The 16,110-nt window shown below is 42.2% G+C and overlaps 1 protein-coding gene across 1 annotated transcript in view; it reads right to left on the bottom strand.

Moving 5' to 3' along the window:
- Positions 1–8,312: 8,312 nt before the first annotated feature.
- The window catches only part of ROR1 (receptor tyrosine kinase like orphan receptor 1), a 396,422-nt gene continuing 388,624 nt past the window's right edge, over positions 8,313–16,110 (bottom strand). Inside the window, exon 9 of the mRNA XM_044914331.1 lies at positions 8,313–12,006. Within this exon, the coding sequence (XP_044770266.1) occupies positions 10,579–12,006 (1,428 nt within the window). The 3' untranslated portion in view covers positions 8,313–10,578. The remainder of the gene's footprint in view (positions 12,007–16,110) is intronic.

The following is a 16,110-nucleotide window of genomic DNA, read 5'->3' as shown; positions in this document are numbered from 1 at the left end:
GGGAGATTCTCTTTTGCTACCTTTGAAAACTGAGGGCTTCATGTGGCAAGAAATGTGGGCAGCCTCTAGAAACTGACAGTGGTCTCTTGCTCACAGAAATTCCGGCAAGAGAATCAGGGCCTCGGTCCTACAACCAGAAGCTACTGGATTCTGTCACAAACGCATGATCTTGGAAGAGAACCTGAGCTCCAGATCAGAACTCAGTCTGGCCAACACTGTATGAGACCCTGAACAGGGAATTCCTTCACGCCATGCCCAGATCTGACCAACAAAACCGTGGGCTAATAAATGGGCATTGTTTTAAAACATTAAGTTTGTGGTATTTTGTTGTGCAGTATGGCTAAGTAATACAACTTATCCAGAGCGTACAGCCACTGACCAAGACAATTTAGGTGGCAAAAGTTCAGTCACTTACTGAGCCGGGTTTACCCTGATTTAGTATGAAAAGAACTTGAAACCAGTTGATAGACATTACCATATGGCTTTAGACAGGGTTAGGGGATAAAATGGTGCTGAAAAATGAAGACTGAACTAAAGTCTCATACACAGACTTTCATCATCCTAGGTGAGAGAAGCAACGAGCAGTGTAATTATTTAACATTTGCAAAGTTACTGAGGCCACCTCCAGCTTCAACAACCAGGCATCCCCTCCCCCTCTTTTAAAAAACAATTCTTTCCCTCAGGACTTGGACAGATGTTTTCATTTTACTTAAACTAAAAAACTGTTTTCCTCATCCACCAGGAATATGTACCAGTACAAAGTGTTAACCTCGTTTGGATTTGAACCCCCATCCTCAAGAACAAAAAAGGGCTGAGGCGCGCCAAATGTCAGCTCAGCTGTGAGAAGTGTTTTAAATCATATTTTGACGTATGTTACGCTGTTAACTAGAAAATGAAGTGCAGCACACATGCTTCTAGTAACTCTGGTTTCAAATCATATGATCCCTTCTTTGTCTTGAAGACCTTTTGATGTGCATTCCCAATATTGAGTTTCTCTGCTTTTAATAATCTTATATTCCTTCCTCAATATAAATGTCATGAAAAATACTGAATGCTAATCTTCAAAGATCAAACAGGAAGAAAGAGGTGGGCAGCATAGTTCAGCAACTTGAATTCCTGAAATTTCTCATTTAAAAATTTTATTTTAGCTTATAAAAGCCTAGGCTCAAAGAAATGCTCCATCCCCCTTTGTAAAGTTGAAGTTGCAGGCTCCCCCCAGTTTCAGAATTGTGTTAATTACAGAATAATTCAGTCTCTCCCTCTAAGGCACCTGAGATGCAGGGGCCACTTGATCACTATTCATATCTGAATTTGTGGCTACCTAACAGAGAGGAGCTCAGAACCCATACATGCTGGCTTTTATTTCACGTTCTCTGCTTTCGGTAGGATTACAAAGAGTCCAGGTTTGCCTAGGCATGGGGGCGCTCTTTTTTTTTTTTTTTTTTAAAGATTTTTATTTATTTGAGAGAGCGTGAGAGAGAGAGAGAACGAGCATGAACGGGGGGGAGGGGGCAGAGAGAGAGGGAGAAGAAGGCTCCCTACTGAGCAGGGAGCCCGATGAGGAGCTGAATGCAGGGCTCCATCCCAGGGTCCTGGGATCAGGACCTGAGCCCAAGGCAGATGTTTAACCAACTGAGCCACCTAGGCGCCCCCATGGGGGCTCTCTTGGGAAAAAGGACTATCAGTGCTAACAGTGGGATGATCCCTGGCAAACTGGCACAGCTGGTCACCCTACCTTGGGCATCGAGGACATTTTCACAGTGGGAATTAAGTAGACAGCTTGGTAGCAGCTGTTTACTTGCTTTGGAGCTTGATGTTTAAAGGAACCCAATTTGTTTTCTCTGGCAGGCTGGTGTCCAAACCCCATAATCCAAGTATTAAAACATAGTGCCCAGAATCCCATTAGGCGTGGACTTGGGTCTATGATGAAGGAATGCAGCGCCCGCCTGGGCACTTTACATGCACTCAAATGTTTTGGTTTTTTTTTAAAGATTTTATTTATTTATATGACAGAGAGAGACAGCGAGAGCAGGAACACAAGTAGGGGGAGTGGGAGAGGGAGAAGCAGGCTTCCCGCTGAGCAGAGAGCCTGACATGGGGCTCGATCCCAGGACCCTGGGATCATGACCTGAGCTGAAGGCAGACGCTTAACGACTGAGCCACCCAGGTGCCCTACATGCACTCAAATGTTTTAAGAAGATTAGGTCTCCCTTTATTTCATTCCCCACATGGGAACACCAGTTGTTGAGAGAGAACACATTTAATATTATCTAAGTACAATTGTGACTAAGTGTGTGTGTGTTGGGGGGAGGTGTAGGGAACCGCTTAAAAGATGTAATTATTCTAGGCTTCCTTCACATATATTGATTTAATATACTTCTTCATGGTGCTCTCAGTTGCCCCCAGGGATGATTCCAGAATTTCAACATGGGAGAAACTTTGGGGTGGCAATCGGCTTGGGGGTATAAGGGATAACATATGGTTGAGGGATGGTCTAGGGATGTGTCTTGAAGCTGTTTTTACTTAGTGTATGTTTATTAGGGCTGGTATGAAGGGAAATGATGGAAATATTGGAGGGCTAAGCCCGCCCCCACCTCATTGGCACTGGTACTGCGGTTCTATACTATGGCATGTGCATGAATAGTTAGGTAGAATGCTTTGTGCCCCAAGTATTTTACCACATTAGAAAATAATTTATCCCTTTGTAAAGGTTGTTTAAAACACATTGAATAATAGCAATGTTACCACTTTTTGAGCACCTACTATGTGCCAGATACTTCTTAACATATTTTTACATATTCTCATTAAATGCTTGTATCAACTCTGAAAGATAGATACTCTAGAAAAATCATAAAATTATCTAGACTTTATTTTTTGATAACTTTGTGTCAGGTGCACTTCACTGCGGTTGACATAAATTAGCTCATTTCGGTTAATTAGCTTCAATTCAATGAAGTAGGTGCTTTTTCAGATGAATAAAAGTATAGTTCAGAAACTCGCCTAAATTTACACGGTTACCGAGGGGGTGAAATGGAGATTTAAGCCCAGGCAGCAGGACGTCAGAACTTTTACTCTTAACCTCTATGCTACATTCACAGCATTTTACGGATAGGGAAACAGAGGTTGCCTTACTTACTCAAGGTTATCCCGTGCCTGTGCAGGAACAGTTAAAAAGTCCATGCTGGAGATCTTGCCATTTGCAACGACGTGGATGGAACTGGAGGGTGTTATGCTGAGCGAAATAAGTCAAACAGAGAAAGACATGTATCATATGACCTCACTGATATGAGGAATTCTTAATCTTAGGAAACAAACTGAGGGTTGCTGGAGTGGTGGGGGGTGGGAGGGATGGGGTGGCTGGGTGATAGACATTGGGGAGGGTATGTGCTATGGTGAGCGCTGTGAATTGTGCAAGACTGTTGAATCTCAGATCTGTACCTCTGAAACAAATAATGCAATATATGTTAAGAAAAAAAAAAAGAAGAAGAAGGTAGCGGGAGGGGAAGAATGAAGCGGGGGAAATCGGAGCGGTAGACGAACCATGAGAGACGATGGACTCTGAAAAACAAACTGAGGGTTCTAGAGGGGAGGGGGGTGGGGGGATGGGTTAGCCCGGTGGTGGGTATTAAAGAGGGCACGTATGGAGCACTGGGTGTTACGCACAAACAATGAATCATGGAACACTACATCTAAAACTAATGATGTAATGTATGGGGATTAACATAATAAAAAAATTAAAAAAAAAAAGTCCATGCTGGAGCCCCCCCAGTCCCTTCATCCAGGTCCCATGAAAGAGATAGTGTTTTATGTTATATCCGAGGAATTTATAGGAGATTTTAGGGTAGCCTTTCCAGTACATTCTTGGATGGTCCTGAGGTTGTAATTTTCAGAATCTTCCCAGAGAATCTTGAGAAACTGGTTTGACAACTATTGCTTTCCTGCAGGGATGGCTAGTAAGTTTCGCCTCCAGGTGTTATTTCTGACTGATGAGTAGCTTATCCAGGGCAGTACGTTGAAAATTTTAAGGCTAACTGAGTCAGCTGTGGGTTTGCTGTTCCGAATCCATCCACTCAGGGCTTCAGCTTGGGGGGCGGGTGTGTTCTTTTTTTCTTTTTAAGATTTTTTATTTATTCATTTGAGACAGAGAGAGAGAGCATGAGCAGGGGTGAGGGGCAGAGGCAGAGGGAGAAGCAGGATCCCCGCTGAGCAGGGAGCCCGATGCAGGACTCGATCCCAGGACCCTGGGATCATGACCTGAGCTGAAGGCAGACTCTTAACCATCTGAGCCACCCAGGCGTCCTGCGGGTGTGTTCTTCTTCCCAACTATTTGCCCCCTTCCCTGCAAGGAGACCCTACATCCCTGCCTGTGACTCTGATGGGGTGGCCGCAGTGCCTCTCAGCAGTTCGAGATACATCCATGTCCTACAATCAGGTTCATCCTCAGAATTTGTGTTGGCCAAGAGAATGACAGAAGGTTGTGACATAGAGCACGTCCAAGCAGAAGGTTTTCAAGTGCCCGTGTTTCAGCTCTGCCTCTTCCTCTTTCTTCTGTGCCATGAGAACAGCTGGTCCTTCTGAGACCGGAGAGCAGGGCTGTAGCCCCAGACGTACCTCCAGGGGCTGATGTGAGTGAGGAGTAAACATAAGGCAAGCCACTGAGATTTTGGAGGTATTAACTGCAGCCCAGCTGAGCAATACAACTCATGCACTCTGTTTCCAGAGTGAACTTTGGAAGTACAAAAAGTCCTAAACTGTCATTTTGCCTGAATATTCGTTTTAGTCTTACTAGGTTGACTTCTAGTAAACTACCTAGATCATGCAATTGGGGAGTTTTGGTCTCTCTCAAGTGATTTTTTTTTAAGATTTTATTTATTTGTTAGAGAGAGAGAGAAAGAGAGAGAATCAGACTCCATGCTGCATGGAACCTGACGTGAGGCTCTTCCCATGACCCTGAGATCATGACCTGAGCTGCAATCAAAATTCCGTTGCTTAACTGGCTGAGCCACCCAGCTGCCCCACTTTCAGGTGATTTTTAATGTGTGTGGACTCAAAAGAAACCTTTCAGGAAATTGTATTAGAACGAGCCCCACTGAGGGTGCCTGGGTGGCTCAGTCGTTAAGCGTCTGCCTTCGGCTCAGGTCATGATCCCAGGGTCCTGGGATCGAGCCCCGCATCGGGCTCCCTGCTCTGCGGGAGGCCCGCTTCTCCCTCTCCCACTCCCCCTGCTTGTGTTCCCTCTCTCACTGTCTCTCTCTGTCAAATAAATAATAAAATTAAAAAAAAAAACGAGCCCCACTGATAACCGAAATTACCATTTCGATGCCTGCAGTGGTCAAGGAGAACCCACTGTAGGATGGAGCCTGACCTCTCCCTATTTCTGCTCAAAATCCATGTGCCTCTAAGGTCAGGGAGAGCTTTAGCACTAACTTATGGCTGTATGCAGCCAGTTCTGTTGTTTTGTGTGTGATCTGAATTTCAGTCAAGAGCACAGGTCCACAAAGACTGATACTTAGAACCACTTTCCTTCACATTGAATATTCCCTGAATTATCTGTATTCAGCATGTCAGCGTATTGGCCTTTTTCAAAGTGTAAGGAATGTTCTATCTAATTTTAAAGAAAGGGATTTCTCCTAACTTAACCATTCCTGGTTAGTAAATAGGAATAGTTACTAACCTGGTCACTTTGGTGAGCATATGCACTGTGTCAGGCCTGGTCAGCAAATGGTATAGTCCTCATTTGTGAATAAGCAGTTGATAGGTGCTTGGGATTCAGCTAGTCATAAATATGTCAGCAGACCTTCTCCCTGTACGTCTCTATTTTTTAAGCCTTCCCCTGCCTAATTTCCCAGGGGATTACATTGACCTTGAGTACTTTGATGGTTTGTAAGGCTCTCCTTCCTCTGAGTTAACAGACTCCTTAATACTCTTGGCATTTATGGTAACAAGCTTCAGGTGCAGTCATATTTTGGCTGCAAACATTTTCCTCTTATGTGTGTGATCCTTTGCTCTTTCTCCTCTAATACAGCATTTCCTCTTCAGCATTTGAACTCTTAGTTGAAAAAAAATGCTGTATAAATTAAAAAGAGTATGAGCTTCACCTCTAGCACCTCCCTTGGATCCTTCTTGCTGTCCTCCCTCAGAGCTTTGTCTCTAAAGGCTGTGGGGAGCATAGTCTGAGCAGAGGCTCCTCCTCACAGCCAGCCAGCAAGGACGGATGGACTGCCACTGGCAAAGAAACACAGAGGAACACGCCACAGGTGACTGGATCCAGCCCACTGGGTCAGCTTGTCACAGGAAGCTCAGGGGAGGAGGGAGCCCCTGCAGCTGCTTCTGCTCGATGCTTACTGGGAGCTGGATCTTTCCTCTTCCCAAGAAAGACCAGCCTACGCCTGACCCTAACTTTGTGAAGTTGCAACAGAGAGTTCTTTTAGTTGTGTTAATCATCACTGCAAGGAGTCAAAGGTACACTAAGAGACCAAGTCTTTTGAGCTTGTCCACATGAAGGGAAAAGCTTTTGATTACTATCCAAGAATATGGGTCTTGAGTGAACTAGACAAGGTAGTCTTGTCAAAGGCTGGGGCTATTCGTTTTCTATCCAAGAGAACCACTACAAAAATAGAACCATTGTCAAATGGTTAAAGCAAAAACGGTTTTAGTGCTAAGTTTTTCATTAAATAAAATTTGGTTTTTCCTTAAGGGGAACTAAAGTGGCTAAAATGTTATTAAATGCTTATATACACATTTCTAAGGAGGTAATGACCATTCCCTCCTTCCACCCCCAGGCCTTTAATGTGATTCTCAATCTTTAGAATACAGGAGCGCTTGTTAAAACACAAATTGCTGGGTCTCACCCTCAGAATTTCTGATTTAGGGCTTCAAAGAGGGGCCTGAGAATTTGCATTTCTGGCAAGTTCCAAGGGCCGCTAGTCTGAGGACCACACTCTGTGAACCACTGGGCTAGGTAGATAACAGAGCTCCCTTTAATCAGTAGTTAGTGGTTTGTACTAGGCATTATCTGAGGTGGTGCCGCAAATTTGCAGATGTTGGTGATTAGGGAACTAAGGATAAAGGCCCAAATCACAGAGCTGAAGGGATTGGGGATGGTTGGAGGGGAAGAGCCCGGAGAAACAGAAGGAAATAGGAGTAAAGGGCAGACTGAGGAATTCATGCGAGAGGGAGAAACCCACCCTGACATCCATCTCATGGCCATGTGAAGTGACTGCTTTATTGAGTTTGATTGCTGAGGTGGTGACAAGAACTGTACCTAAAACAGATGGATAAGGCCCTGAAGGTTTTATTGTATTCCCTTCTGTATTAAATAGCAGAATGGACAAGTTCTTTGAACTTTCATAATGATACTCATTTTCCTTGACAGTGTGTATTAATTGCCAGATGGGGAACTCTTTCTTTTGGGCAAAGAAAGTCATAAAGATAAGCTGTGACAATTAAACGGCCACATCTCTTTTATTTTATCAGTATGGTTGGAATCTAAGTTGAACATGATAAGATGGACACAGCTTTTTCTTCTTCAGAGTTCTAAGACATGATTTTTGATGTCTAAGTTCACATGGAAACAAGGCAGAAAAGGATGCAACTTTGAAAAACCAATTTTTACATTCCATTTGGTTGCAATTATTCAATATATTATTTTGATTTTAAAAACTAAAATCTATATAGTTGGATAGTATATGGTCATGAAATCATTGGGATTTTTCCCTCCCACCTGTGGTCGCTGGCAAAAGAATGCCCAAGTCTATGTTAAGATCTACTTAAAAAAGAAAAAAATCATTTCAATGAAATAGCAGTAAATAGGAATTGGGATTCCTTTTTCTATGAAATGTCAATAATTAGGAGAAATAATATTAAAATTCCCAAATACCTCCATGATAGCAATATTCAGGAAATAGTATTATATGGTAAACATTTTTAATAAACAGCAGCATAAAGTAATCAGTGTTTAATATCATCTCTGGTGTGTGAAATACAAATGCACATATCCTCAATATAAAATAGCCTTTTTGTCATTACATCCATGCTTGTCTATTTGAAATGCCCATAATAACAAATCAAACATTAAGTAATACAGTGATTAAATGCATGCAGTGAAAGTAAGAAAAGATATGGGAGGGCAAGATAGTGAAATATTGCCATGATATATTTGAAGAAAATCCATATCGAGTTAAAAAGAAACAAACAAAGGAAACAAAGAAACAGACCAGATATAAAAATGCAGATATATTTTCACTTCTGTGATACAAACCATAAACATAGTTTTGTGCAAAAAAAAAAAAGAAAAGAAAAAAGATCTGAAAATAAAGTCATCTTACAAAACATCGTCAACAAAGCGAAAGGTATTTTTTAGTTTGTGAAAAAAATACTATTTAATACAAAAGGGACTGTGTTATGTAGTATCACAGTGCTATTATAAAATACATTATTACAAGTGGTTTTGAAATTTGGTTTGCTCACCGTAACGGCCTCAGTAATTATAAAATGTTTAAAATAAATGTTATAGTTCTTTATAAAAAACTAACTTGAGTTTATTTTTTAACCATAGTAATGTTTTTCCAGAGTAGGTATTTTACTGGCTCATGGAATGCTAATTTCCCTTTAAGGGACTCCTAGAAAAACTCAGATTCACTGAAATTGTGTTTACTTAAAATAATAAATATTCTTGGAAAACAATTGATTGTCGTATGATATACAAAATTGTGGTTTGAATCTTCATCATTAAACAGTTGCATAGCAACAAAAGGATACAAATATTCTCCTCTACCTAAAGTTAAGAAATGTAACTTTTGAATCAGCTTATTTATGTCACAAAAATATTTCTTAATTTATCCCCCAGTAAAACTGGATATAGCCAATCCTTTGAGTTCACAGTACCGATAAGTCCATGTTTATTGTTTGAAGATTCAGTGTTTGGGAAAATTGCAACACATTTGGTAAACATACTTCCTTGATTTCTCATCCTAATTGCATTTTTATTTTTATTTTTTTACAAAATCGAAACATCAATGTGCTTCTAATTCTTTTGCATTCTCCTCATCAAGTATCATTTCCAGGAATTATTTTATATCCTGTAAGTCTCTTTATAAGTCTCTTAAGCTGTAAAATTAAAAAAAAAGAGAGAAAGAGAGAGACCTTGAGACACTGTTCTTAGAATAAAGGAGTTATTTTTTAACAAGAGAAAAAATCAAACATAACATTCCTTTCTATATAGAACTTGAAACCCATAAGAATTCTAAACTTGGCAAAAGATGGCTAGCGGGTAAAGTGGCATGAGATGCACGTTTGATGCCTCCCTCCTAACTAAGGCAAAAATGATTATGCTGCTTCTATTCACCAGCTTAAAAAATTCAGTTCACCGTAATCTTTGAAATGAGAACTCAGTACCTGTTTTGGTTTTTTTCTTTTTAAATACTGTCCTATTTTGCAAAATAGAATTCATAGTCTTTGGATTCCAACTAATTCTATGAATAAACTGTCATAACTTCTGGTGCTGGAATAACATCGATGAACATTTCCAGATCAGAAAAAAAGGTGAGAGAAACTTTAACTAGATATAGGTGTCACAGAGTTTCCTACTTCCCCAGAGTTCACTGATGGTGAGCAGCCTACACCTTGGACAACCCCTATGCAGGAGGTTGTAAGCACTGACGCACTGCTCTGCAACCACACCTCTCTTCTTCAATGTTCTCGGTCCAGGGAAGCTCCTGTGAGGCTGTCCCCATGGGCACCCTTGTTCCTCTCCCATGGGTGCTGATCTAGGCCGAGGGGCCGTTTTCCTGACTGCGCTTCCTTTGGTTCCTCATTTCTAATGCCATGGAGTGAACTATCAACCAACAATCAATTCCAGCATCCGCATCTAGCCTTCTCACAGTCCGAGGCCCTATATTATTTCAAGCGCTTGTGTAAACACACTGTGGAAAAGGCCTTCGTGATTAACAGAGGAGATTCACAAAGAGGCACACTCTGCACCTTTCCAAGGAAGCCCCACTGTGTAGAAGGCTTCGGGGGATCTTACACTTGTCTTAGGGCTCGTTTCGAGCTGGGATTTCAAATTTTGCCTAAAGTTTCCTCATTGATTCTGAATATCATTTCCATACAAGTATGCATAGAGTCTAAATTGAATCAACATAATTCCTGAACATCTGTCCTGAAGATAAGACAGCAGGTAGACAAATGCTATGATGTATACATTTTGGGGAGAGACCAGTCATGGAGAACGAAGGTAAATACACAAAGCACCGTTTGACTTTCCTTTTTGGTTTGATATTGAATCACAAAATTCTTTTCCTCTTCACTGGTTTGCAGTTTTTAGTACTTGAAACCAGATGTCCCAATCCCAATGCCATGTCATGTATCCCTGATGCAGTGTTAATCCCACTTTTTTTTTTTTCTGGCTGGTGTCTGCCCTGCTTGGTAAGACAGTTAAACTTCACAGAAGATACTTGTTGCAATGTCTGCTAAATGAGAACCTTACTTTAATTAAAAAAAAATTTTTTTTTTGAAGTTAAATCTTTTCTACGGCTTTCTAGTTTTTTCTGTATACCACATTTACAAAAGCCGTGCATTTTACAGTTCTGCGGAAATCATAGATTCGGTGTGTCCGTGAATACTGGAATCTCCTAGCAAAGATGGTTGCTTTGAGTCTATTTTGTAGGGTTTTTGAGATTTGTTGCCAAAAACGGTGATACCCATCCCACCAGGATGATTTGGAATCGACATGTGTGGTAGTAAGGGAATATTGGCTTCCTGGTTGGATCCCGAAGAGGGCAGGCTGGTCACATGACCAGTGCTCGTGGACCCACTGGCGCTGCTCGGGGACCGACTCTTGGGAGGCGGGCAATGCTGGATCACTCTGGGAGGGCCTGTTGGCTGATAGTGGGCGGCTGGAAATGCTGCATATCCAGGAGGTATGGGGTATCCATTGATGGGGATGAATCGCTGGTTCTGAGGTATTGGTGGGCCAATGAAACCAGCAATCTGGCCCTGTGGCGTAATACCCTGGCTTGGGAACATATAATTGGGATATCTGGGGTTACTGAGATTACTCACTGGGCTGGCGCTAAGGGAGGTGGTCTGCGTGGTGGCATTTCCTCCCGAAGGGGTCGTGGAGCTGGTGTGACTGGACAGTCCCTCCCAGGAGCGAAGCCGGACGTGAATATCTTTAAATCTGGGTCTCCTGGAAGGAATCTCATTCCAGCACTCCGTCATGAGGCTGTACATTCTGGGCGGGCAGTCTTCGGAGCATGGCAACAGCTGTCGTTTTCTTACCATTTCGATCACCTCCTGGTTACTGAATCCGTAGTACGGCTGCAGTCCAAAACTGAAAATCTCCCACAAGACAACCCCAAAGGACCAGATATCAGAATCAGACGAGAATTTGCCATACATGATGGCTTCAGGGGGCATCCAGCGAATGGGCAGCAAAGACTTACTCTGCACCCTGTAGTAATCGGCAGAGTATATTTCTCTGGAAAGCCCAAGGTCTGAAATCTTTACATGAAGCTGCTCCCCGATTAAAATATTGCGAGCTGCAAGATCCTTATGGACAAAGAAGTGACTAGACAGGTACTCCATGCCGGCTGCAATCTGAATTGCAATGTGCAGAAAATCTCCGTGATCGAGGCTGGATTTTACGGTCCCATCTTCGTCGCTGCTACAGCCGACGTCAGAATGCGGGGATCGCATGATAAGGAACTCGTGGAGATCCCCCTGATTCATATACTCGAAAAGCATACACACCGGTTGCTCCTGAGTGACGGCCCCTAGAAGGCAGACGATATTGGGGTGGTGTAGTTCGGCCATCAGGGAGGCTTCCTGTTGAAATTCTGTCCATTGCTGGGGGTTGTTGCAGTCTTTCAAGGTCTTTATGGCAACCAGCTGAGCATGGTCCATGCCTGGGAGATAGAGATGGCCCTTATAGATCTTTCCAAAGGCACATTCACCCAGTTCTTCCATAAAACGTACAGCTGAGAGTGGGAGCTCTTTAGCCTTGCTCTGTATAAAAAGAAGCGACAAGTGTGGTTTAAAACATTTCTTAAGGCAAGACATCTTGGCCTCTGAAAGAAGGGGTGGGGCATATAGAGAGAGGCTCTATAAACCAGACTGAATAAAATACTGTAGGTCTGTAAGTCTTTAAAGTTGTCCGCCGCAACTTGGAGGAGGTACCCCAGGCGGCTTCCTGTCACTCCCCCTGCCCCCATTCACATCCCCTGCTCCCAAGGCCCCTTGCTGCCGGAGACTAGAGTCTTGCTAGTGTGGTTCTGAGACCAGCAGCATCGGCATCACTCAAAGCTTACAACAGATGAGGGCTCTCGGGCCCACCCCAGGCCTGCGGGATCAGAATGTGCATTTAACAAGACCCCAGCTGATTTCAGTAAACATTACAGTGTGCGAGGTGTTGCTGCAGGGGATACGGCCCGAATTCTCAGCCTGGCACATAGAGCGTGTGTGATTTGGTCCTAACCCGACTACCCTTGCCACTTCTCTATATGTTAGCATCACTTTCCTTAAATAGGTCTCCTCAGTGTCCACCCCTGAACACCACGGCCATTCTTGCCTAACAACTCTGTTCGTGCAATGTGTTCTTATTCTTGGGGTATTTATTGTGCGAAAAGCCAGAGAAACCAGGCTGTCCTCCTGCAGTGCTCAGAGTAGAGGCAGGGAGGTTTGGAACGTGCTCCCCAATGCTTATCAAATCTTGTTCCCTTCGAAACTCTCCCTGACCACTAAGGTCTTTGCCTTCTCTGGAGTCCTTTTGCTTTACCTTCTGAATGCCGCCACACACAGGAGGCAGAGTGAGGGCTGGGTACGTGTGTGGCCTCCCCAGACAATCTGAATCTGAATCCCACCTTTTCCACTTACCAGCTGTGTGGACTCTAGCTACAGTATTCAACCACCCTATGCCTCAATTCCCTCATCTGTAAAATGGAATGATCATAATGGATAATTGTACTTGTAGGGTTCTTTGTGAATTTGTAATGAATTAACATTTGTAAAGTACTCAGCATGATGTCTGGCACATGGTAAGTGCTATTTAACTTTTAGCTGTTACCTTGCTGTTGCTATTCTTTTATTTTTTATTAATTAATTAATTAATTTTATTAACATATGATGTATTATTTGTTTCAGGGGTACAAGTCTGTGATTCATCAGTCTTACACAATTCACAGTGCTCACCATAGCACATACCCTCCCCAATGTCCATCACCCAGCCACCCCATCCCTCCCACCCCCTTCCACTCCAGCAACCCTGTTTGCTCCCTGAGATTAAGAGTCTCTCATTGTTTGTCTCCCTCTCTGGTTTCATCTTGTTTCATTTTTCCCTCCCTTCCCCTATGATCCTCTGTCTTGTTTCTCAAATTCCTCATATCAGTGAGATCATATGATAATTATCTTTCTCTGATTGACTTATTTCGCTTAGCATAATACCCTCCAGTTCCATCCATGTCATTGCAAATGGCAAGATTTCATTTTTTGATGGCTGCATAATATTCCATTGTATATGTTGCTGTTCTTTTAATGAATATTTTGTCCTCTCAATCAGATTTCAATTTCTTTTTTTTTTTTTTAAGATTTTATTTATTTATTTATTTGACAGAGAGAGACACCGCGAGAGAGGGAACACAAGCAGGGGGAGTGGGAGAGGGAGAAGCTGGCTTCCCTCGGAGCAGGGAGCCCGATGCGGGGCTCCATCCCAGGACTCTGGGATCATGACCTGAGCCAAAGGCAGACGCTTAACGACTGAGCCACCCAGGCGCCCCCAGATTTCAATTTCTTGAAGGGAGGCATTGCTCTTCATACCAATTGATAACGCTACAGCTTCGCAAGTGGGTTGTTTACTAATTGACGTTAAGACAGACAGGAAAAAACACCTAGCTCACAATGGAAATATGTATTAAATTGTCACATTTGGTATTGGCAATAATTTTTGAAATTCACCTCAAATCTAGCCTGAATTCTAGACGAATTTGCTAAGAAACAAATCATAAAAGCAATGCATTTGTACATAATTTTAAAAATAATTCCCTCACTTTAAATTTTTTAAGAAAAAGAATACTGCTCTGAGTATTCCAATTAAAGCTGACAATGTTGCAAATACATACAGAATTCAGAGTTCTCTGTACAGAGTTTAAAACAACAGTTTAGAAGATTAAGTAAAATATTTCTCTAATCCAAACTCTATTAATTTAAAATTCATGATGATTAGCTCTGTTCTGGGCTGATATTTTCCAGGGCAAAATGCCCATTAACCTAATTATATAAGTGCAAATAAACATGCAGCAAAATACTTAAAAGGACAAAATAAAATTGGCCATTTTGAAACACTAATTTTCTCATGCAAATAATATTTCCTATTAGAAATAGGGCTCATTTATTCATTAAAGCCAATCTCAAGGGGTTTGTATTTGGAAATGTCTTACAGGAAAGTTACTTCTGCTGAAAGTAATGGTAACACATTGCTTTAAACATTCAGTAAATTAAAGTTTACTGACCCAGTCCTATTCATCATAGTATTATAGGAGCAAAAGAGTAGAAACAACCTGAATGGGGGTGCCTGGGTGGCTCAGTTGGCTGAGCGTCTGACTCTTGATTTCAGCTCAGGTCATAATCTCAGGGTTGTGAGACTGAGCCCTGTGTTGGGACTCCGTGCTGGGTGAGAGAAGCCTGCTTAAGATTTTCTCTCCCTCTCTCCCTCTGCACCCCTCCCCCCTCTGCTGCTCGTGCTTGCTCTCTCTAAAAAAATAAATAGGGCGCCTGGGTGGCTCAGTTGGTTGAGCGACTGCCTTCGGCTCAGGTCATGATCCTGGAGTCCCGGGATCGAGTCCCACATCGGGCTCCCTGCTCAGAGGGGGGCCTGCTTCTCCCTCTGACCCTCTTCCCTCTTGTGCTGTCTCTCATTCTCTCTCTCAAATAAATAAATAAAATCTTTAAAAAAAAAATAAAAATAAATAAAAAAATAAAAAAATAAATAAAATAAAATAAAATTTCCTTTCAAATAAAAAGAAACAACCTAAAGGTCTATCTAGAGGAGACTGGTTATGTTAATTATGGATTGAACTAATAAAGAGTATTATATAGTTTAAGAATGAGGACATTTTCTATGTACCAACATGGAAAGATCTCCAAAATCTTACTGCTAAGTCAAAAATAAAAAGCAAAAGAACAATTAATGCTGCATGGTGTTTTTGTGTGAAGGGGGAGGGGAAAAAGAATGAATATATTCATGTTAATTTGCATGCGTATAAAGAAACTGAAAGGACACTCAGGAAACAGCAGTGATTATGGGGGAATACAGAAGTGGGAACTTGGAGAAAGGAGACAGAGCTGGGAGAGTTTTCACTTCATGCTTTTTTATACTTAAAAACATTTTTTAAAAGATTTTATTTATTTATTTGTCAGAGAGAGGGGGAATGAGAGAGAGAGAGAGAGCACACAAGCAGGGGGAGTGGCAGGTGGAGGGCGAAGCAGGCTTCCTGCCAAGGAAGGAGCCCGATGTGGGACTCGATCCCAGAACCCCCAGATCACGACCTGAGCCGAAGGCAAACGCTCAACCTACTGAACCACCCAGGCGTCCCTATCCTTTAAAATTTTTGAACCAAGAAAAAGTAAAAAAGTAAAAACATATGACCAATCTTTCTATCTGACTGAATATGGAAATTTCTTTTGCAATCACAGGTCCATCCACTATTTTTCCTTTTGCTTATAGGGGTTGGATTCTTATGGGAGCTACGTTGTTCCTCTGGGAGAGCTGCATGTGGGTCATGGGAAAAGGAACCATTTGAACCAACCCTACTTTTTTCTCTTGTGGCACTCAGATGATTTTGCTTTTGTGGGAAGACTAACCCAAGGTGAATTTCTCCTGCATGATGTTAAGGTTGGGATTTCTATCACAATTTTTCCTAATGATTTATTTTTTTACATATATATTTTTTATTTAAGATTTTATTTTATTTATTTGAGAGAGACAAAGCAAGAGACAGAGCACGAGTGGAGGAGGAGTGGCAAAGGGAGAGGGAGAAGCAGACTCCCCGCTGAGCAGGGAGCCCTATGGGGGGCTCAATCCCGGGACCCTGGGATCAGGACCTGAGTCGAAGGCAG

Source organism: Neomonachus schauinslandi, chromosome 4 (genome assembly GCF_002201575.2).
Source record: "Neomonachus schauinslandi chromosome 4, ASM220157v2, whole genome shotgun sequence".
In the NCBI taxonomy this organism is placed as follows: Eukaryota; Metazoa; Chordata; class Mammalia; order Carnivora; family Phocidae; genus Neomonachus; species Neomonachus schauinslandi.
This window is presented reverse-complemented; position numbering and strand designations above follow the sequence as displayed.